This window comes from Rhinolophus sinicus, linkage group LG10 (assembly GCF_036562045.2).
Source record: "Rhinolophus sinicus isolate RSC01 linkage group LG10, ASM3656204v1, whole genome shotgun sequence".
In the NCBI taxonomy this organism is placed as follows: Eukaryota; Metazoa; Chordata; class Mammalia; order Chiroptera; family Rhinolophidae; genus Rhinolophus; species Rhinolophus sinicus.
In genome coordinates, this window is record NC_133759.1 from 22,751,938 (window position 1) to 22,775,669 (window position 23,732).

The 23,732-nt window shown below is 35.2% G+C and overlaps 2 protein-coding genes across 4 annotated transcripts in view; one reads left to right on the top strand and one right to left on the bottom strand.

The window, feature by feature from the left end:
* Positions 1-16,838, top strand: part of TOP2B (DNA topoisomerase II beta) — a 52,887-nt gene extending 36,049 nt beyond the window's left edge. For both annotated transcript variants that reach the window (XM_019745271.2, XM_019745269.2), the window contains exons 26-36: positions 1,249-1,404; positions 1,554-1,637; positions 3,916-4,110; positions 6,423-6,567; positions 6,782-6,943; positions 8,407-8,608; positions 9,572-9,651; positions 10,911-11,021; positions 13,603-13,725; positions 15,308-15,402; positions 16,349-16,838. In XM_019745271.2, coding sequence (XP_019600830.2) covers positions 1,249-1,404; positions 1,554-1,637; positions 3,916-4,110; positions 6,423-6,567; positions 6,782-6,943; positions 8,407-8,608; positions 9,572-9,651; positions 10,911-11,021; positions 13,603-13,725; positions 15,308-15,402; positions 16,349-16,516 — 1,521 coding nt within the window. In that variant the 3' untranslated portion in view covers positions 16,517-16,838. The remainder of the gene's footprint in view (positions 1-1,248; positions 1,405-1,553; positions 1,638-3,915; positions 4,111-6,422; positions 6,568-6,781; positions 6,944-8,406; positions 8,609-9,571; positions 9,652-10,910; positions 11,022-13,602; positions 13,726-15,307; positions 15,403-16,348) is intronic.
* A 1,202-nt stretch (positions 16,839-18,040) lies between these two features.
* The window catches only part of RARB (retinoic acid receptor beta), a 668,790-nt gene continuing 663,098 nt past the window's right edge, over positions 18,041-23,732 (bottom strand). For both annotated transcript variants that reach the window (XM_019745272.2, XM_019745273.2), the window contains 3 exons: positions 20,915-21,119; positions 19,933-20,091; positions 18,041-18,384 (listed from right to left, as the gene is read on the bottom strand). In XM_019745272.2, the coding sequence (XP_019600831.1) occupies positions 18,188-18,384; positions 19,933-20,091; positions 20,915-21,119 (561 nt within the window). In that variant the 3' untranslated portion in view covers positions 18,041-18,187. The remainder of the gene's footprint in view (positions 18,385-19,932; positions 20,092-20,914; positions 21,120-23,732) is intronic.

The following is a 23,732-nucleotide window of genomic DNA, read 5'->3' on the forward strand; positions in this document are numbered from 1 at the left end:
ACAATACTTTGGGTGTCATCAAAACCTAGAGCAACTAGACTTCTAAAAAATGTGGGTCTAAACAGGATTTTATGACACTCTAATAACATTTTAATAGTAGTATAATAACCTAAATATTCCATAGCAACACTGTTTTATGAATTTTTTTAAAAACTGAGATTTTATTTATCATGAGTTATATAGGTACTTATTAATCATCTATCAGTTCAACAACAGCATTCCTTATTTGGCTAATGTTGCTTAATTCAATTTATAGTTTTGTTTATGTAATGAGACATCTTACTTTGCAATTTTTATTTTTATCCCTTTGCTTCTAAAGTCTACTTACTTAAACTTGACTTTGTATATATTTTACTGAAAAATTTAAATTGAATTGTAAACCTTTCCCCCCCCTCCCTTTTTTTCTATTTTGGTTACCAAAAGTGAACTTTTTGTTTTATGGAGTGTCATGGTTAACTCAGTCATTTTTAGTTATCTGAGTGCCTTAAATAATTTAGATGCAATTTTATGTAATGGCTGTTGTGAGTTTAAAAAAACTAAAGATGATGTCACCTATAATAACTTCTGTTAAATTCATTGGATTTTTGAAATTTAATACTAATACAAGATTTTAAAAATTTCAATCCTCTCTATGAAAAACAGACCTTATTAATACAATTTTAGAATAGCTCTCATAATTCATACTCTAACTACCAGCTGTTAAATTCTTAAGTGAACTTTCTCTTCACCCTTACACGGGTATTCTTGCTTTAGAGAATTTTTATTAAGAATTCATCCTTAGAGAGTGACTGTACCTTAGCATATTTATTACAACTGTAAAACATTTTCATAAGTGATATTTATTTTGGATTTCAAATTGTTCATTCACTGACTAATATGAAAATCTGCCAAGATGCAATGTTAAAACATTAGTTCCACTCTATTAATTTTAAGATGTGGTGTCTTCTCATTTTGGACTTATACGGCCTGGGCAAAGCAGTTAGTTTTTCATCACATTCCTATACAAATAGGGATTGAATATACCACTCCTTTTGAAGACTTCATTGTGTATTTTTAGAAAATTTAAACTTTTTATAGGAAATACATTTTCATAGGTAATTTTGCAGATAGTCTAAAATAATCCCACTGACTGAAGATGTAGCATTAAAAGTATAGCATTAGTGGAATTTTTAACGCAATATTCAATAAAATTCAGTAGTGATTTGATGCTATACAGGACTTTAATATCAAGTTTATTATTTTTTACAGGCAGCAGAAGAGGAAGAAACACAAACCCAGCATGATGATAGTTCCTCTGATTCAGGAACTCCGTCAGGCCCTGATTTTAATTATCTTTTAAATATGTCTCTGTGGTCTCTTACTAAAGAAAAAGTTGAAGAACTGATTAAACAGAGAGATGCAAAAGTATGACATTTTGGGGGTTAAATAATTTGAAACTATTTCAGTGTTACCCATATCTTTGTTTTCCTTTTTTCAAAAATAAGTATTTTGATTTACCATTTATACATTTTAAAATTATTGAATGTTTAAATCATACTACTTTTTTATCATAGGGTCGAGAGGTCAATGATCTTAAAAGAAAATCTCCTTCAGATCTTTGGAAAGAAGATTTAGCAGCATTTGTTGAAGAACTGGATGTAGGTTAAGTCTCCATTAAGACATATCTGGAAAAGTAATGTTCATGAAACAAGAATGAAAATTCTTTTTAATTAAATTATCTGTTTAACTCTGTGAAGGTTAATGTGTGTATAAACTGCATTAGGATTAAGCTTCTTTGAAGTTGTAAAGAAAAATTACAGATGAATGTATACAGCTATGGAATTGAAATTTAGAATAAATTAAATACTAGTACTTTCCATTAGTTAAATGACATCAAATTAGCTTGATGATTCAGTGTAATGTTTTATAGCAAAGGGGTAAGAATTGTGTGTCTGTGTATGTGTGTGTATGATTGAATATAGGTACTTTGATTTTCCAAAAGTAGGATGATAGTCTCTTTAGACTAAAACAATCTAGTGATAATACCACTCTTTCACTTTTAATTCTTCTCCTAATTATTTGACAATTAGTGAAGTAATTTCAAAAAAACTTCTGGTTTTTTTTTCCATCTAAAACAATTTAGACTTAAGTTTCAGATTGATCTGTGACGTTTAAAGTCTAATGATAGAATTAATTGAATGTCGATTTTATGTCAGCACTGCATTTTTTATAATCCCCATAGTGATCCCCACCACCACCCCAAATGAGAGATTATTAACCTGTTATACAGATGAAGATTCTAAAGCTTAAAGGTTAAGTAACTTGCTTAGAGAGGAATTATTAATATATCATTATGGTTAAGAGCAATTACTTATCCATAAAATAGGGATCACGTGATTTTTAATACCCAGCACATAGTAGGTGCCTTATAAATTGTAACTGTTATTTTCCAAGGATTTATAACTAATAAGTGGGAATACTAAGATGGAAATCCAGATCTGTCTGATTTCAAAGCTCATGTTATTTTTTTTAAGCTATCATGCTACAAGGATTTCTTAAATAATATTCAAGAGATTAAGATGGCATTTTCCCTTGTACCTTTCAAAGCTTGCTCATTATTTGAAGGACTAATTTTGTAAAATGAAGAATTTTTTAACACTATTCATGATTATATCCTCATTTCTTACATAGAACCTCCTAAGTTCAATCTAACTATATTGGTCCTTTTACCATACTTTGCCATATATAATGAGTTCCTGTGTATAATGTGCACCCACATTTTTGGACCAGACTTTCAGGAAAAAAAATCTTTCATTTTAATTCAAATTTTTATTTGTTTACATTTAGGTACTGTGTTTCCCTGAAAATAAGACCTAGCCGGACCATCAGTTCTAATGCGTCTTTTGGAGCAAAAATTAATATAAGAACTTGTCTTATACAAGACCATAAGACAGAGTCTTATATTATATAAGACCTGGTCTTATAGTAAAGTAAGACCGGGTCTTATGTTAATTTTTGCTCCAAAAGGCACATTAGAGCTGATGGTCCGGCTAGATCTTATTTTCGGAGAAACATGGTACTTGTTTTTTGTGTTATAAAGGAATTTTCGCGTTTATTTTTTAATATATGGTACAAGAAATTGTATGTAACAAATAATTACAAAACACAATAACAGATACAAGGTACAAGAAATTTTATGTACCGGTAACAAATTTACAATATTTATGCATCATAGAAGGCCAAGAACCCTTTGTTGTTGCAAATTTGTCGTAAGTTCAACAAAATCAATTATCGTGTTCCAGGGTATTATTTTGCCTACGGATATCATTATTGATTTCTAGAGTTGCACATTTAACTCATAAGCATAAATAAAAAAATTAAATACATTTATATAGATACAGAATTAGTATTATCCACGTATAGTGCTCACCCAAATTTTTCCCTCACAAATTTGGGCAAAAAAGTGTGCATTATACACAGCAAAATGCGGTAATTTTCATTCTTTCTGACTAAGTTTATGAATAATTTTTTTTTCATATTTTTTATTACGACTAACGAGTAAAAGATAGCTTCATATTTTTTAAGAGAAATGCCTTTTTGTATGATTTGCCAGGATTCTGATGATACCAGGTCATCAGAAGTCTTGATTCCATAATACATGATAGGATCCTAGAATTAGAAGGGACCACATAGGTCATTTAGTTACTACTCCTTACAAATGAGAAGCTAGTTAGTCTGAATTGGAACTACAAATCACGTCTTCTACTTAGAATTATTTTTTCCGTTACTTTATCTTAGATCACTTGAAAGGAAAGCTTTATTCTTTACTGAGTGAATAAAATTAGTTTTAATTTCTTACAAAGTAGTGAGTACTTTTTCTAATGAGTTGTTTATGCACCCGCCCTTGCCTCCACCTCCTTTATAATTATATTTCAGAAAGTGGAAACTCAAGAACGAGAAGATATTCTCTCTGGAATGGCTGGAAAAGCAATAAAAGGTAAAGTTGGCAAACCTAAGGTGAAGAAACTTCAATTGGAGGAGACAATGCCCTCACCTTATGGGAGGAGAATAGTACCTGAAATTACTGCTATGAAGGCAGATGCCAGTAAAAAGTTGTTGAAGAAGAAAAAGGTACGACATATCTTGTTTTAGCTCATTGGTAGACTCTACCTCTATTATAATGTGTGTATATATATATGTATTTTAATTTTATTGTGTGCTTAAATAATGCTTTATTTTGTTTCTAATACATTCACTTGTGATAGGAAATCACTTGTTCTATGAGAGCAGTTGCTTCATAGGAGGAAAACATTAGTCAAGGACCCACATACATAAAGAGCTACTTACTTGATTCCATTTTTAAAATGAAAGATAGAAATACTCAACTTGGCAGCATTGTAAATTAACATCATGGGACAACAACAAAAAAAGTATATCAACTTTAAAATATAAACTTCAGTACTGTATCATAACCAATTAAGGAAGTCTTACAGAGGAAAAGGGTCTGTTTGGCTTTCAAAGTAAGCTGTCATCTTTTACTATTTATTTGTTTTTACTACTAGTTAAAAAATCATCAAGCATATCCTATGTCATTTGCGTTGATTGGTGCCATTGAGGATTTAAAAGTATGAGACTTACCCTCCAGTAGATGGGCAAGAGTTAGCCAGAAGAAGGAAGCATTGAGAAGACTGTTCAGAGCTGAGGAAACAGGAGGCATGATGTTCTGAAAGACAGAGGCTGATTTTTCTGGGCAGGTTGATTGTTAGAACCCAGGGGAAATATAGATAGATAGATAGATATGACCAGCAGTCTAATTAGAGATTGGGAAATGAGCCTAAAAGCTAGAGTATGAAATTGGAGAGTTCTCTATACAGAGCTAATATTTGAAGCATAGAAGCATTGTGATATCAGAGGGATCTCTCTCTTCTAATGTTCTAATAAACTGAGGTCTAACTGCTTCCCTCTTATCCGGCTCCCCACCACACAGTTTCACGACACATGTGCACATATGCTTTGTACTTAGGAAGATGGCTTCTCTCCTTTTCAGTTGGTGTTTGTCAGGTTTAGTTCTCAGCACTCTTTTCCTCACCTTACATAGTCCCTTTAAGTAACGTCATCTATGCCCAGAGCTTTTTCTACTCACACAATGACTTAAATTTATGTCCCTAAATTTTTCAGGCGTGCCAGGCTAATATAGCCATATGAATGCCCAAAGCCCCTCAAACTCAGAATTTCTGAAACTGGACCCCTTATCTTGATTTCAAAACCTCTTCTTCCACCTCTGTGCCTTACCTCAATTACTGTGCTATCAGCCATCACTAACCTAAGCCAGAAACCTGGGAATTTTCCCATTTAATTAGTAACTAAATCCTATTGGTTGCCTAGGAAGCAATTCCAAAATGGATCTCATCTTGGTTCCTATTGACACTGTCTTAGAATTCTGTTTTCTCTAAGATAATTTAAAGTGGCCCTCTTTACTAGGAGAACCTGTCTTCTTTCTCCACTTTATTCCTCTCAGTATTGTCTTTTACTCCCAGAGTGATATTTCCAAAAAGTAAGTCTGATTATTATAGAAGTGCTTAAAAGCTTTCAGTGACTCCCCACTGATGACACACATATTCCTGTATCCAGTGATTTAGCACTGATATGCTTCCCTGTGGTTCTGTGTGACTACTCTTTCCTCTCACATTGCTTTGAATCCTAGCAGACTGTTTGCAATTCTCTAAACATGATGTGGTGATTCATACTTCTGTGTCTTTTGCCTGTGATGCTCTTTCTTCCTTTCTTCTCTTCACCTTGTAAACTTAAATGATAACTTCAAAACTCAATCAGGAAGTCTCCTTCATGGAGCCCTAGGTAGAGTTGCTCACTTTTCCGCATAGGTCACTGTTATACCATCCTCTATATTTGTTATTTGTATATTTGTATTGTAATGACATGTCTTCCATAACTTATCTTTCTCTCTCTATCCCTCTCCCCCACTCAATAATCTTAGAGTCGGAGGACTTTGTCTTATAATGCCTAACCGTGCATAACGTATGTTGCTTATTTTCCTTCAATAAACTGAAGGTTTTTTTCCTAGTATATAGAGACCTGAACTATAGCAACTTATTTCTTCAGGTACTTTTTGCTATACTTAGCTATTGGTCTGAAAGTCCCTAATCAAACGCTGCCTTCTTATTTTTTACGGTTGCTTTTAAGTAGCTGTCATCTCATACTGTGTACGAGAAGATTAGAGTGGTAAGCAATATTATTTGCTACAGATAAAGTAAAACATAGTCTGATGAAGGTCATCTGTTAAGACCTCATAGAATTACACTATTATTTTTTCACTCATCTGATATGAAGAAGCAATTTATTGGCTGGAAATGTGTCTCTAAAATATATGGTGTTAATTTAACTTTTGTTTTTACTCATGGTTTGGTTTCCTTTTTAATGCGTAGGGTGATCTTGATACCACAGCAGTAAAAGTGGAATTTGATGAAGAACTCAGTGGAACACCAGTAGAAGGTACAGGAGAAGAGGCACTGATACAGTCAGTGCCTATAAATAAAGGTCCCAAACCCAAAAGGGAAAAAAAGGAGCCTGGTAAGGATTTGTTATAAAGTTGTGTGTGTGTGAAAATCTATACATTCAGGGTATTACTAGCGTCTTTTGATTGTGCTTTTTTTCTAATAGTTCAAGTAATGTTTCCAGTGTTTATGAACATTTGTTATTCTATAATGAACTTTTCGTTATAACAGTTTTATTTTTACTAATGACATTTGTATGAGTACATGTATTATTGTTCTTTTGTTTTTAGGTACCAGGGTGAGAAAAACACCCACATCATCTGGTAAATCTAGTGCAAAGAAAGTGAAGAAACGGAATCCCTGGTCAGATGATGAGTCCAAGTCAGAAAGTGACTTGGAAGAAACAGACCCTGTGGTTATTCCAAGAGATTCTTTGCTTAGGAGAGCGGCTGGTACTGTGATACATTTTATATTTATTTTGTTGTATATTGTAGTTTGACCAAGTTAGTATTACTCGTATTACTATTACCAATGTTACTAAAGTACTATACTAAACCATTAGTATTTCAGAAGTTACAGTTCAAGAAGACAAAAAAAAATTGCTTTACAGAATGATCTTTTCTAGCAAAATTGGACATAAAACACATTTCTCTAAAATGAATCATTGAAGTTTATTATAAAGTTTGGGTTATGTTCCCTCCATAGTTTGAAGATTTTTGATAAAAAATGTACTTCGGTAGTATACCAAGAGTGATGGATCAATAGAAGCACTTTATAGTTTTGTTTTTGTTTAGTGTTCTACCCCTTGTATCATGTAAAATGTTCCCCTACGTTAGGAGTCTGATTCCATGTACATAGCATGATTTAGATAATTGCAGTGATAGAGCTAGGCTGCAGAATCCCATTTTGCTATTATATATTGTGGTTAAGCATGTGATTTGATCCTTTCTGAATATTCATTAATTTGAAGTCTTGAAATAATTAAAAACTGATGAGTGTCCTATTTTATAGATTGTTTTCAAATTTTAATTCCTAATTTACTTAAAATGAATGATAAAGCATTATGGTTAATTCTGGGAGATATTTTTTAAGTTCTTTGGTTTTGTAATGACAAAATGATTGCATTTCTTTTCCTAATGTGCATAGGTAGTATAATATATGTGAATTTTTAACATGTGCAATTTAACTTACATGAAAATTAATTTATTAAATGCTTCAAAAGTGTATTTAGGCTTTTTCCATATATCTAAAATGAAGTAAAAAATTACATAGCATTGAAATGAGTTTTAAATTTTATTTCATAGCATAGGCTAGAAATTATAATAAGACTTACTTGTATTATGCTGACGTGTCTTTCCCCATAGTTGGTACCTTTTTGTACATTATATTAAATTATTGTTTTGCTAATATACTGAGGTCTTATCTGGTTTTTTTTTCTCATTCATCGGAAAAATTACTCTGTTATGTCATAGAAAAACTACCATGAATAGAAGATAGAAGTTTTTATGCAAGAGGATAAGAGAAAGATTAGCACTTTCTAAAGGCCTGAAAAATTTGCCTTTTGTAGTTGAACAAATTATATTACTAATTACTTTTACAGTGTCCATAATGACTACTTCCCTGTTTCTGAGAAATATTTAAGTATGATAAGCAACATTCTAATAACCTCACCAGTATATGCTCTCCTAACATACGAGCATTACCCCATAGCCTCCTGGGAAGTACAGGATGGATGTTAACAGTCAGAATAACTGAGGCCAAAGTTGTTGGCTTTTATTCTCTAAATGCTTGTCTCTTTTTTTTCCCTTGTGTATTTTTAGTGATAGCTGGAATATTTTTCAAATGCATTATTCATCATATTTTATGTGAATAAAGCTGGATTTGATTTTAACATTCACTTTCATTTTTCTCCTAGCTGAAAGGCCTAAGTACACATTTGATTTCTCAGAAGAAGAAGATGATGATGCTGATGATGATGATGACAATAATGATTTAGAGGAACTAAAAGTTAAAGCGTCTCCCATAACAAATGATGGGGAAGATGAATTTGTTCCTTCAGATGGCTTAGATAAAGATGAATATACATTTTCACCAGGCAAATCAAAAGCTACTCCAGAGTAAGTAATGAAACAACTACTCTTCAGTTATATGGTACAGTTAGTTGATTAGGCATCTGTCAAAGATCTTAACAGTAAACTCTAAGAAATTATTATTCTAGGTAAAGTCCTCCTCATGAAGCAATAAATTTGGTTAATATTGCAGTGCTTTACATAATTGTTGCTATAGTTTAGAGCATGGGTTGGCAAAATTTTTTCCATAAAAGGCTCTATAATAAATATACTAGGATTTGCAAGCCATATGGTCTTTGCCACAACTACTCAATGCTGCCATTGCAGCAGGAAAGCAGCCATAAACAATACGTAAAAGAACTAGTGTAGCTGTGTTCTAATAAAACTTTATTTACAAAAAATAGGCAGCAGGCCTAGGGGACATAGTATCACAGACCCTGGTTCAGAGAAAAGTTACTAAATCTTTGTTCGGAAATTTAGCTTTTTTCCCTGGCTTTAGCCTTGGTTGATTTGCCTCTTATGAGTGTGAACACTATCATGTAAGATACGAAGTGTGTGAACTATTTCAGATTTTTCAGGGAAGTATTTTACAATCTATTATAAAAAAGTACTTTATCACATGTAGTCTGGGATCAGAAACAGGATTATTCCCTACTTTGATGGAGATTCTGACATTCTCCTTAGACTTTTACTAATAAATTACTGATGTTAAATTCTGGTTCTGTCAACCATAAAATTTAATTTAGTGATATTTTGAATAACTGTCTCTTGCCATTCTCTTATATTAAATCATTGGCTTGGGTGTGTGTGTGTGTGTGTGTGTGTGTGTGTGTGTGTACGCACACTTTTGCATATGAGAGAGAAAAAAAGAGTTTGTCTTTAACAGAGAGAAACAAATGAGAGAACAAAATTTTGTTCTGTGATTATAATCCTGCAGTACATATCACATATAATTTATCAAGGTTGAAACCAGGTATTTAAATTGTGGTGTTTGATTTTTCTTTCTAATAGAAAATCTTCGCATGACAAAAAAGGTCAGGATTTTGGGAATCTTTTCTCATTTCCTTCATACTCTCAGAAGTCAGAAGATGGTATGCTCATTTAGTTTTTTCATTGGTTACTTATTGTATTATTGCTATGTTTTAGTGGAGAATTAAAAACAGTAGATAAATCATTAGGTCATGATTTAATTTCAGGATTTTTTTTGTGTGTGTGTGAGTAGATAACTTACCTTCTTTCCGAATTTTTCTCAATGTAATAAAGTTTATTGCTCCTGAGTTTGTTCCCAACTACTTGATCAAAATAAGCATTATGGAAGCACTTAAGTAGATAGACAGATGCTAACCTATATCTGTGTAGGGAGTGTAATGTGGTTGTAGTGTTTTAATGAAAAACAATATAGAAAGAAATTTTGGAAGATTGTAATTTGATTTTCATAGCAACGTGAATGTATATGACAGTTTTTTTATTTGTTTTACAACTACAAGGATAGCAATATGCAGATTTGTTTTACTAAACCCTAGTAGCTAAAAGCCTAAAACTTTCATAGAAGCAATTTTACTCAGGGTGTATATTTTTTATTCCCTATGTTTTTGAGTGTGGAATTTTTAAGGTCAAAACGATCTAGTTAGACTAAATTGATTCACTGTCTTGCATTTTTTAATACATACATGTAGATAGACATACATAGATCTGGTACATGTTCTATACATATAGATAGATATGCATTTTGACAGCAGGTCAGAACAGTTATATAAAACTATCACTTATACCTAAGTAGCCATTCTGAGTCGCTGTTTTGATTTTGAGGGAGAGAGGGAGGGAGGATTTGATTAATTTGAGTGTGAAAGTAAACTGAAGGTGAGCCTACATGCCTTTTAAATTCATCTTCAGTGATTTAAAATTGATCTACAAAGATTAGTTTAGTACTCTCGTAGATTTGACTATTATCACTTATATTCCTGAAATGGTTAATAGCCTCAGATGTGTAGATATTAAAATAACCACAGTGAGAGCTTTTTCATGTATCAGATTAAAATAAATCATCAGTATGTATTTTTGAATTGATCAGTGAAGTTTTAAATGATTAACATTTGGGACTATTAAGAAACTTCATTACCCTACTCATTTCTATATTGTTTTATAACACAGTTAACATTTTTGAAATATAACATTGTTATATTTTTTATTTTCAGCTATTTGTATATTGTGGATTATATGATCAGAAAATAGAAACTTGCAAGGTCAATTATCTAGCTAAAGAGAAGTCATCAGTAAAAAGAATAAAAGTTTAACTATAAAGTGGTTTTTATAGAATCTCTTTACTGAAAAAAAGCTTTGTGATTTTTAGATTCAGCTAAATTTGACAGTAATGAAGAAGATTCTGCTTCTGTTTTTTCACCATCATTTGGTCTGAAACAAACAGATAAAGTTCCAAGTAAAACAGTAGCTGCTAAAAAGGGTATGTACTTGTATTTGATTTTGTTAAGTATTGCATAAACCACGTAGAGCTAGTTGATGGTAAAGATTTAATATAATTTGAAACGATTTGAACTAGGATTTCTTTAGAATGTAGTTTTAAAGTATAAATGTTTATAAGGAGAATCCCTCCTTTTTTCTAACCATGTAAGGTAATTATTAAAATGATTTTAAGACCTTATTTTAAAGCTATTATAATTGTAAAGTAATTCCATGCATTGATACTAATGATAGCTTTTCTAGTAAAGCTCTTTTGTAGTTGTTTGACTGCAAAGTAGTATAAAATTTTGTATTGCTAGCAGCCTGACTGTGTTATCTATATAGGTCATGCCTTAACTCCTCATGTGGAATGATTGGTCAGTTCAGTTGAGGTCTTCTTTTTCTTTGTGAGTCATATAGCTTCTTTCTTTTCCATAACCTTAGATTGCCCAAGAAACACTGAGTTGATTCATGAATCTGTTAATAATACCAAGGTACATACCTTGGTGTTTTTGAAGGCGGTCAGTATTAGTGCTTTGTGTTTAAAAGATAATTGCTACTTACACAGCAAGTAAACAAACAGTATAAACTGTCCCTTCAGGATCTTAAAAATGCACAACAGACAATACCATTATAGACACACATGTGTGAATTGTAGCAGAACAACTATAAAAGTCCCTACTTATTCTGAATGTACTAGGACTGTGGTGACAAATTGGTTGGCTATAGGAGCCTGTCTAGCCAACACATTGAGTGTCCCACCTATATCCCTTTGCCTTTACCACTTTAGTGCACATGGGCCAGTGTCTACATTTCTTTGCCTCAGGACTTTTTCTTTGTTGCTATGCTGGGATAATAACATTTCCCCATGCCCAGCCACCAGGTGATTGAGGAAAGGTGGTCTGCAAATATCTTAGTGTTCTTGCCCCTCTGGGATATGTTTTACACTGGCTCCCAGAGGGTGACAGGCTTACTATAACTTACCCATTACTGGCGCCCTTTCTTTGTTGTCTGATTTTTTTATTCCCTTTTCTTTACCTCCCAAATAAATACTTGTACTTAAGTCTTTGTCTTAGGATCAGGTAGGTTCTGCTTCTGGGGAACTCAAACCAAGACAGGCCATATAATTACCCTTTAAGCATCTTTTTTTTTTTTTTTAATCATCTTCATATGAACATCTTATAACCATCCTGAAAACTTAAGAGCCATATCTGTTCTTTCATCATATCAACATGTTTCCTTCATCAAGCTGTTCATTCCTATTTAACCTAATGAGTTAGAGGTTAGCATTGACTAAAAGGATAGCATATCAAAACACCGGTCTTATTTGGTTGTTTGACCAGTAGCTGAATTAGCCTGTGTCATTTGATGACACAGGGTGATGCCTGTGTAGTGTGATTTCAGGGACCCCAGCAAGTCCTCAGCCTTCCTCCAAAAATACAGTTTCCACAAAATATCATTTCAAGGAGAGGATGCATCATGTCCATCGGAGGGATCGTATATGTTAACTTCAAGTTACATAAATTATTATACAAGTTAAATTCTGTAGCTCCATAAGTTTACAGCAAAAAGGCCACTCATAGTACTCAGCTGACCAATTGGCCCAGTAGAGTTGAAAGTGCCACCTAACACTGCAAGCGTGGAAACTCTTCTGAAGGAAAAAAAGTAATCCCTAGAACACCCTGCTAAGTCAAGCCCATACTCCTGCTAGGAGCTCTTGTGCTTAGGCGTGAGAACCCAAGAGCGGGAAAGGACCCCAGATCTGTGATTGCCGCTGCCACAAGAGGGTGGGCTGCCCCTATAGTTCTAATGAGGGGCTTTAGCTCTAGCATCTCAAATTGAGACTGGGAATACATTTTCCATAGAATTAACATGGTTTTTGTTGTTGTTGTTTTTTAATGGAAAAGTCTGTGGTTAATTCAATAAATATATATTTTTTCAAATTAGGTTTTACTAATCACACAAGTGATTAGTGATACTCAGTTTTCACATAGACTGTAACTGGAGCTGAAAAACAAGGTCTATTTTTAAAACAAAATTCATCGAAACAAATGCCTTTGGGTCTATTTCTTGCTTTTCTAGACTTTTCATATTTCTTTCCACATAAAAGTGCATGTCTGTATTTCATCTTTTGCATGGAAGTGAATTGTTTCTGTTCATGGTATTCAAGGGTCCCATAAAAATGTTTTTTTTCCTCTAAAATATTTTATTAAGTTAGAACTTAATATGTGGTTATACTTGGGTTATAATTAATATGTCAGATGTGTTTTTTGTCTTGACTATATTACATTTTTACTACTGCTTTTTAAAAGTTACTGCTTAATTCATTTTAATGGCCCTTATTTAAAATATCTCACTTGAATTATCAAAGGGCAAATTATACATACTTAAATAAAAAGCATTTCATCATCTATGAGAAACTGTTTGTCTTTACATTGACACCAAGTGGAGAGAAGCCATTTTATTACTTAAGGTACTCAATTTCATATCATCTGTAACAACTGCCATTGTTATAGGACTCACTTCAGCTTGGTTTCTTGGTAAGTATATTACATTGTTTTAAGAAATGGAAATTTGCTTAATAGGAAAACCATCTTCAGATACAACCCCTAAGCCCAAGAGAACCCCCAAACAGAAGAAAATAGAGACTATAAACTCTGACTCAGATTCAGAATTTGGCATTCCAAAGAAGACTACAACACCAAAAGGTGAGCATTGTCTTTGTATAACTCTCTAGCATACGCCATGTGGAAAATATTTAGTGTCTTCTACTCATTGAATTTAAAGAGACTGGGTACATATTTTAAATTGCTTTATTCCTCAATAAGCAATGTATCTAAGAATCAGTCCAAAGGAAGTATAGCAATTTAGTCCAGTCGCTTTGTTTTACAGGTCAAGAAATCGAGACTCAAAGGGGTTAAGTAAGCAATTTGCATATCTAGGAATGGTTCAGAGACCGCCATGTGCGCGGGGTGGGGGTGGGCTAGTTGTTTAATAACTAATTATTGAAAAGGTAGATGTGGGCTCTTCACTAGCTGATGTGTGACAATGACTGGAGTAGACTGGAGCTAGGACTCTTAGACCAGAGCTTTTTGCTTATCTGGGAAGTAAAGTTGCTGTGCTCGGCCCTGCAAGGGCATCAGCACCTGTTCTACTCTCTGGGACCCCCCCTTTGCCTTCAGAACCTAGAATGTCCTTACAGATGCTTTAAAAACAAATACGTAAGACATGATTTTCTCTAAGGGTAGCTGTTCAAACCTTTTATCCAACTGACAGATATTATCAATGTATTTATTTCTTAAAGTAGCAGTTAGGATAAGGAGATACAGACCTACAGGGAAACAAGGGAGAATAGGGGGGTGTAAAAGAAACAGTGATTGGGGAGGTCGGTACTTATGGTGTACATAGTTTGAAACGTTTTAAATACAAAAGTGCCATTTCATTGCTTTATTTAATCAAATATGACATCCCAAGAGCATTGAGGCTATCTTTTCTTACCAATACAATCTAGTTGGTCGTAGTTCTTAAGGAATTCTTCAAAATTTAGAATTGCAATTTAGTTCAATTTTCTTTCACTCACTGGCATCACTGTAGGATGGAGAACATTTAAATACTACCTTTTTCTCTTCCTCCTCCAATGATGAGAATAAGACGTTAGGTAGATGAAAATTTAAAAAAAAATGCTATATGTGATAATTCTAGGTCTAAGAAGGAGTATGAATTTGACAGATTATTTCCTGAGTAATACTAGAGGGTTTATTCTAAGACTATACTACTTAAAAATGGTATCTGCAATTGGTTGTTATTAATGTGTAATAAGTAAAATTTAGAGTAAGGATTCAAACCTTTATCTAAATTGCATTAATAAGAAAGTATGTTATTACTTTTCTAGTAGTTCATATTTAAATTATATTTTTAAAAGTATTGGTCTATGACATGCTAGAAACTAATTTTTTTTCCATCACATTCAATTTAAAAACACTCTTCTAAGAGATATTTCCTTTCAGGCCCAAGGATGACACGTACAAAATGCAAATATTTTCTATTGTGTATCAGGGGCTTGGTCATTAAAATTGGTCATGAGGACCTTCCAATTAGTTTAAATGTATTTGTGAAATACTTTACTCATGTCAACTCCAGAACTGAAATGATGCTGTCAGACTGTTTCTACATCATTCACATTACAAGATCAGGATTACAGTACTGATTGGGGATGCCAAAGAAGTACAATGTTTTTACCTTTTTATATTGCACTTAACCTTGGGAAAAAATGCTTTGTATCATTTTAAGGTAAAGGCCGGGGGGCAAAGAAAAGGAAAGCATCTGGTTCTGAAAATGAAGGTGATTATAACCCTGGCAGGAAAACATCCAAACCACCAAGCAAGGTAATCATAAGCATCTTTGTAATGCAGCGTTTTATTTAAGATGATCTATAACTAACTTAGTTCTCTTATTACTATAATGTCTTGTAACAGCTTTAAACCTAGCATCCTTTATCCTTAGGGCGCTTGTATATGGTTAAATAATGATCCAAGTCTAAATCTATATAATCAGGACTATTTCTTGGATGAAAGAATAGAAAATCCTTAATTAAGAGTATTTCATCCAATAAGCAGTGGAAATTATATGCTACCTGTCTGAAATATTTTTTCAGACCAAAGAAAGGCTATTTCTGTATTTGACGAGGGATAATTTTATTTTTTTAACTTGAATTCATTTGACTGTGGATCATTTTCCCTATTAATCTGATCCTTCTCCAGAAGTACACTATCTCTTTTAGATAAATTAATAATATCAAATGTCCCCCTTTTTTCTCTCTCTCCCATTAAAACTTAAAATACAAACAGATGATTTTAGCTTTATGGTGCTTTTCATACTGACCTCTTCCATCCAGTCTTCTACATCTCTGGTGACTCTTCCTACATGTTTATAAACACTGTGTGCTCTACATACTGTGCATGAGTCTTGTTTTCCTCTCATGAATTGATAGATACTTACAAATTAGACAATTTGAATTTATACCAATCTGGGCATTGTGCATATTTGCTGGGTAATATATACATTCTGAAAGAAATAAAAATGGTGATAAGTAATACAAGATCACCAACGTGGCAAATTATTATACTTAATCCTTTTTTCCTTCATAAAAGTTAGATAACTGGTCTTATACTTGTTATTAATAGCATTACAATTCTGATTTTAAAAGCACCATTATTTATAATTCCCAAATGCAAGTGAAGTGGAAGGAATGAGAATTCTTCTTAGCATGAGTCTTTATTTATTTTCTTAACGTTGGGGTTTTAAATCTATTGTTTTTTAAAAAATGTCTAGAAACCGAAGAAAACATCTTTTGATCAGGATTCCGATATGGACATCTTCCCATCAGACTTCGCTTCTGAACCACCTTCTCTGCCACGGACTGGTCGGGCTAGGAAAGAAGTAAAATATTTTGCCGAGTCTGATGAAGAAGAAGATGTTGATTTTGCAATGTTTAATTAAGTGCCCAAAGAGCACAGAAACATTTTTCAACAGATAACTTGTGTTGTCCTTTTGTCTTTCCTGTCTCAGACTTTTGTACATCTGGCTTATTTTAATGTGATAATGTAATTGATGGTTTTTTATTGTGGTAGGCCTTTTAACATTTTGTTCTTACACATACAGTTTTATGCTCTTTTTTACTCATTGAAATGTCATGTACTGTCTGATTGGCTTGTAGTATTGTTATAGACTGCCGTGCATTAGCACAGATTTTAATTGTCATGATTGCAGACTAAAGACCTGCTTTTTGAAATGAAATTTAAACATTAAAAATGGAACTGTTTTCTCTTGTCTCTTTACTGAAAATGAAAGTTGAGTGAAAGCTCCCACACACCTTTAAAATAAATATATTTTATTCTTTGCCAGGAGACTCCATGGAAAAAGGTAAACAGTATATGAACATAGAAAGCATTGTTAAACAATCTCAATGTACAAACAGAGCCAGTGAAAGTACATCACAGACTTGCTAATATAAAAAAAAAAAAATCCACTAGTGCTTAAATGAGAACTAAGAAACTGACACTTGTATCTGTTAACCACTCTACCACAGCTTTCACTCTGCTTCATAGTGATTGAACAAGGTCAAAGGGTGCAGATTATCTGCCCATGCCTTTGGGACTTACGGTTCCCCCTGGGCATCAAGAAGACTGGGAAAAACCCAGTACCAGGCATGAGTCAGGAAGGACACTAGAGTTACATGGTACAGGTGGTAGACCAGCCTGCTAATTATCCCAAGAAATTTCCCTAATGGCTTGTGAATAGGTAAACAAAAACTTATTAACACTGAAAAGTGTTTCTGCCTTGGAGGCTATCATTACTGTAAAAATGTATCTTTTTAAAAAAATTGTGTAGTTATGTCATTAAACAAGTAATAAACCACTTTTAATTTAAAGTGACATTAACGATTGAACAATGACATTTGATTAACTGAACTGGCAGTTACACTGATACAGAATTCTCTTCTGCTAGTACAGTGAATTTGTATACTTTTACTGGGCAACATGAAATAAAAGATGCAGTTTGAGAGCATCAAAAGAGCAAGGACAAGCTTCCATACTAACTAAATTAGAATATCTTTAGCCTTATCTTATCATACCGTACAGTAGTCCCATTTCCTTACCTTGATGTCTTGATTATTCTGTGAAAGCAAGACAGTTATCTTTTTGAATCTTTCTTAGCTGGACACGTACAGTAGTCTGTTTCATAACCTTGGTGTCTTGGCTATTTTGAGTATGCAAGACAAAAGGAAAGCACCAAACATACAGTATAGAAAGAACAGAGCCATATTTCTGTATGTACAAAGTCTTTAGAAACTTAACCAGGGGTGAAATCATTTGGACTGGGTCTTTGCCATGCAATCTTGGGTGTTCAAAGAGGAAAATAGAAGCTTTTAACTAGTTTCTGGTTGCATGAAATGGCTGATTTTTTAGAATTTAAAAAGTTTGTACTTCTAGGTAAGTTAGACAATGAGGAGTATATATTGATACATACGAAAACTTCTTGGTCCTTCTTGAGTTTTAATATATTTTCAGTCCAAAAACTAAGCAGCAGTAAAAATGTTTTTTTTTTTCTTGCATTTTAAATCCCGGAACTGAAGGTACTGGGGAATGTTTGAAGTAGCTGGAAAGTGTCTTATTGCACCAGTGGTGACTGACTGACACCGCTGTTTTCCACTGAGCTGGGTGAGATGCTGGGACTGTGCTCTGCTGTGTTCCCACTTGAACTTGGGGTCAAGGGTTCATGTCCTTCAGAATTCTCTAGCATTTCCTGAATGAGAGGTGGCATTGATCCAGGAATTTCCATTTTCAAGGTAATTACACGTTCTGCACCTTTTAAAAAGAGATAATAGAATCTGGTAGAGAGATGGAGTTAAGCTGAATAACTAAGGATCAACTTTCATGCACTTTAACAAGGGTGAAAACTGTTACCAGTGCTTCCCAGAGCCTTTCCTGATTTTTACCACGTTAAACTATTTTTACTTGATCTATAGAAAAGCTGCAGCAATGTGACATGTTTAAATTTGACAATTCCATTAGTTTCAGGAAACAATATCAATATATATTTACTTAACCTAATTTACAAACAGAAGTTCCTAATAAAAGACCAAAAAGAGTATCTTAGAAATGAAACAGTTGAAAGGATACCAGGAATCAACAAACGGAGGAAGTGATTTGAGTAATAAATGTACGGAGATTATTAACTTGATGGCTACTTGACCAACACAGTAGCCATGCGTGGCGATTTAAAGTTAATTTTTTTTAAATTAAGTATAATCAGAACAGTGCCTCAGTTGCATTAGCCCCATTTCACGTGCTGTAGAGCCAGATGTGGGTAGTGGCTGCTGTATTGCATGATGCAGTTTATAGAATATTTCCATAATCACAGTAAATTCTATTAGTACTGGTCTAGTTAAAGATAGGGAATGACTGTGTTAAGTTAAACAGCCTCATTGTTTCAAAATCAAAGACATAGGTACAACGGTCTCGCACTGGTATCTATGTTTGCCTCTATTCTTAATCTCATGCCAGGGATGAACTCAGGTCTCACTGAAGAAACTTCTTAGAAGGAAAGAGATCAAGGATTGAGACTGTCAAACAAGTTCACTGTGTTTCTAAGCATTTTCTGAAATGTGGAGTTTGCTCCTTGGCTCACCAAGGTTCTTAGGGACAGAGCAGGCTATGGGGAGGGGTAATGACAACATTTGGTACCAGGGATGGCTGCTAAGTTTTTCTCTACACAGGAAAACCCAGCTCTAACGCTCAACTGTGATATGGCTCTAGGCACTTCTTGTAATTGCTCAGATTGCCACATAAACTGAAAATTACTAGGTAAAGAATATACCTCTCAGGAAGGCAAGAATTCCTTCGCTTAGAAGTGCAGAAGTCAATCTGCCTATACACGAGAGACCAATGGCTACGTTGATGGAGAGAGAAACTTAACCAATACCAATTACCCTAAGTATTATTCATTTTTCTTGGTGTTTTCATGTTCAGGAAAAACGAGTCAAGTTTACATAAACCAGAGCATGTGTGGAGAGCTGGAATGAAATGTATAAAACTAGAAAATTTAAAAGTCTGCCATACAGTACGTTCTCTTGAAAAGTTTTTCGAGTCCTTAGTCATCTGGATTTTAAAGCTCATCATCTAAAGTCATTGAGTAAGGTCAAATTTGAGGGGTATTTTTTTGTGTTTTTTTTTTTAAAGTGGTGGGTACTATTTAATTCCTTTTGATTTCAATGAGAAATGAATTCGTAAACAAAAACAACAAAAAGGTATTATCAAACAACCTGAATTAAAATATCGGGTTTAAAACAGCAATGCGACCTGGTCAGGACTGCAAGTCCACTTTGTGAATATACACAGGCTCTAAAGACATACCTTTTGCACTGATGCTGCGGAGATCTGTGATTTTCATTAAGATCTTTGGAAACATGTGAGGCTTGCTTGGTCGTCTCTTTCTGATATAAATTTTTAGTGCTTCCAACAATGGTTCTTGTAGCTTATCTACTTTTGTCGGTTCCTCAAGGTCCTGGCGATCTAGATACCAGAAACAAAATATTAAACAATTGGTATCAGGACAGAAAGAATTATACACTTTCCAGGCTAGAGGGTTTCTTTCCATTTCCCATCTTCCTTGTTCCTACTCTACTATAACTTTATTAATTTGATGACTTGATCATATATACAAATTTGAAGATAAATGCAACTGCTTTAAGCAGTGATAGTTGAAAATGATTGTCCCCCTTGTTGGCCAAAAGCAGATTTTGATGGTCGGTTGCTTTTGTCCTAGGGAAATAATTACTTCTCATGACCAGGAGGTGTCGCTACTGAGCTGAATTAAAACCTTGAGCAAGATGGTTATAAAAGCAAGGTAAATGGGCCCCCTAATTAAAGCCATTACTTTTTAACCACTTACGATTCGGCTTCCTGTGAGCCAGTAGGGGTCACTACAAAGAAGAAAGCTGTATTTTATCCCAGTTCTCCAAGGGTTGGCCAGCCCAGTGACTTGTATTCCCAGCCACTAAATTAGCAAACAGTACATGCAAATCCCTTGGATCATTATTAAAATGTCCCTAGGTGATTTATTTTACTATAGTCTGATCCTCCCTTGGAAAAAAAAAAAATACCTGTAGCAATTGGAGAAATAGCATTTTGGTATTTCAGATCAGAAGAATCCCAAATACCTTTAACTTAAAACTATGGAACAATGCAACAAACCCCAACCATGCATGCAGGGCTTTATTCACATGTCTTTTCCCATGCAAAATAACTCCAAAATGGAGATGAGGAATTTCCCATAAATTACAAGTATAAGTTGTTCTTCATGGAATCTCACGAAGGTTTTCTAGGTAGTTGGTACCTCCACAGATTAAGCAGATGGCACTGAGAAGGCCTGTTTCTGTGTCATCCATTTCCAAAGGCAGGAGCTGGTTGGCAAAGGTGAACACAAGGTCAGTCAGAGGACCAAATCCAGCATTGTGCATCTGAGTTCGATTTAGGGTCAAGCCATCTGAAAAAGTCATGGTGTCTTGTTCTGGGGTATACCTGGTGCAAATTCTAAGAATCTGGAAGAAAGAAACAAAAAACAAAAACACAGGTTTGATGGGTCATCAAAGCCAGGCTGTCCTGATGGCATCAATCAGATCCAGGCAGGAGATAACGGGAGGGTTTCTGAGGAGCTCTTGCATCACAGGAGGCACTCTGCCCTCCTCCGAGAAGTTGACTGTCTTCTCCAGCTCCTTCATTAAAAGAGTAAGCAGTCAAAACACAGGTTAAAGTTATTTTAGAGAATAATAAATAGGACACAAGAAATTTTGAGAAATATCTGTTTGTGCTAAAAGTAATCTATCCGAGGCAAACATTTACTGAGTACCTACTTATGTCCCAGGCACTGTGCCAGGTGCTGGGGATAAACAAATAAGACTCTATCCTCCCTTTTTTCCTGAGCTAACAGCCTACATAATAATTTAATAATAGTAATAGTAATAATAATAAAGAACAATATCTACCATTGATTTAATGCCTGGTGTATGTCAAATGTCACATAAGCCCTACATCAGTCTTTCAAATGACTTGGTAAAGTGAATTTTTCTTATTTTACAGATGAGGGACTGACGGCTCAGAAAGGTTAAGCAATGTGCCCCATGTCACACAGTTAACATCTGATTCAAACCCGAGTTAGGCTCCCTCTTCCACGATGCCTCTGACCACACAGTTCCAAGACAACTATAAACAAGGAGCAAGAGTAGAACCCGCGAGGAGCTGGGGCGTTCAGAAGGAAAGCTCAAATACAGCCAGGAGGACTCAAGAGCAGATTCGTGGGGAAGAGGCGGCGTTTCATCGAAGCCCAAATGTATGTGTCGAATTTCTATAGACGAGAAGCCTGGGCCACGCTGTGATAGTCTCCCAATCCCACCTGCCATGCCCTGAATGCCACCCGAGGACACCTGCTGCCAAGGAGTTGCCTGCTCCCTGAGCTGTGCCTTGCTCAGAGCATGACAAACTCCAACTGCCTTCCTTCTGCATGCAGGCAACCCCAGCAGCTGTTCCCATTGCCCGATCAACCCTAACGCTGTGCCTGTGTGGAGCTCCATGCATTAAAGAGCACTTCTCCACCCACAAGCACATTTCTGCACCAACAACCATGAAGGGCCTCTTCGCCAACCAGGTTTCCACACTCGACTTTTCCCTCTGAAAAAGGCTCAGAGCTGCTTGAAGCACAGAGAGAAATGAATCCTGCCGGGACAGATGTGAATAGCCCAGTAGTTTAGGGAGCTCAGAGTTTTCCCTCAGATGCTGGTGCCCAGTTACCAAAAATGTCTGACTCCAATGTTTTCTTGGTGAGAAGAAGACCTCCTGAGAGGGGAAGGGTGAACAATTAGCATGTGTCACCTCCAACACAGAATGATAGCTAATGTTTTACTGATCGCCGACTACATGTCAGCTACCATGCTACATGTTTCTATATATTACTTAATTATTTCATCAACCCACAAGTTAGGTCTTACTATTTCCCCTTACTATTATCCCATTTTATAGAAGGGGAAACAAACCCAAATAGCTTGTCCGATGTCATAAATAGTAGGTGGCATGATCTGTCATCAGTCTCCACTGTCTGTGTACTTAACCTCTGCCCCAAAGTGGCCTAATTCCTCTTCACCCAAACTTAGATGCCTCTCTAATGTGTGATGGCCCATTAGATATCAGCCTCACTTCTCTTGGGCTGGGTGCCTTTGTGCAGTGCACAGCCTGCAGAGCTGTCCACTGTGACTTATCTGGTACCTAGGAGCATAGGGCCTGTGGCCTGGAAATAGCAACTTCTACAAACTTTACTTCATACGTAAATCAGGACATGTCCCCAAACTCCTTACTGTCCCTATTTGTATGATCTGGAAAGCCCCCTATCATGAATGCAAGTGGCTATCAAAGCATCACAAAGATTCCTCTTCTTCGGCTGGGTGGTCATTTTCACCTCTCAGCTAGTAGCCCAGGGAGCTCTCTGAGCCAGGCCAGCCATCTCCTCCGAGTCCCTGACTGGCTGACCTATTGCACTTTATCTTGATAGCTGATAGTCTAAAGCCATTCCCAACGTCAGCGCAGCAGAGGAAACCAGGGGTCATTGGGTATAAGCTTTACATCCCACTGAAAGCGCTGGGAGGCGAAGTGCGCCCAAGATCACACAAGTAATGGTGCCAGGGCAGAAGGCAGGGCTCCTAATGCCCAGTCCACTGCTCCTTCAACCACCCGGAGAAATGCCGGGAAGTACTGCCTATGTAGGGAGCTGTCACGTGATGGGCAAAGTAGTAAGCTCAGCATTTCTGGGCTCAAAATCCCCAGACACGTTTCCAGTTTGGAATCAAATAGGTTCTAAGTAAGTCTTTGCAGCTTCAGTGCACTGCCAGTATGTGAATGCAACAGGTCTGTCCTTGCACGAATGAGACAAACCAGGCATTTGTCAGAAAGAAATTGCAGGAGGCCACGATTTAGACATTTGCAAGCATCAACAGCTCATTTAGAGATGCAAGTCCAAACTGCAGGGCACAAACGTCTCCTTCATACTATTCTCTTCGGAATGGTTTTCCTCCTTAAAAGTTGGAAAATATTTGGATTCTGATGAAGCATTTAAACTATGTCCTGTTGCGTCTTTCCCTAGAAAGCCCCAAACCCAAACCAAGTAT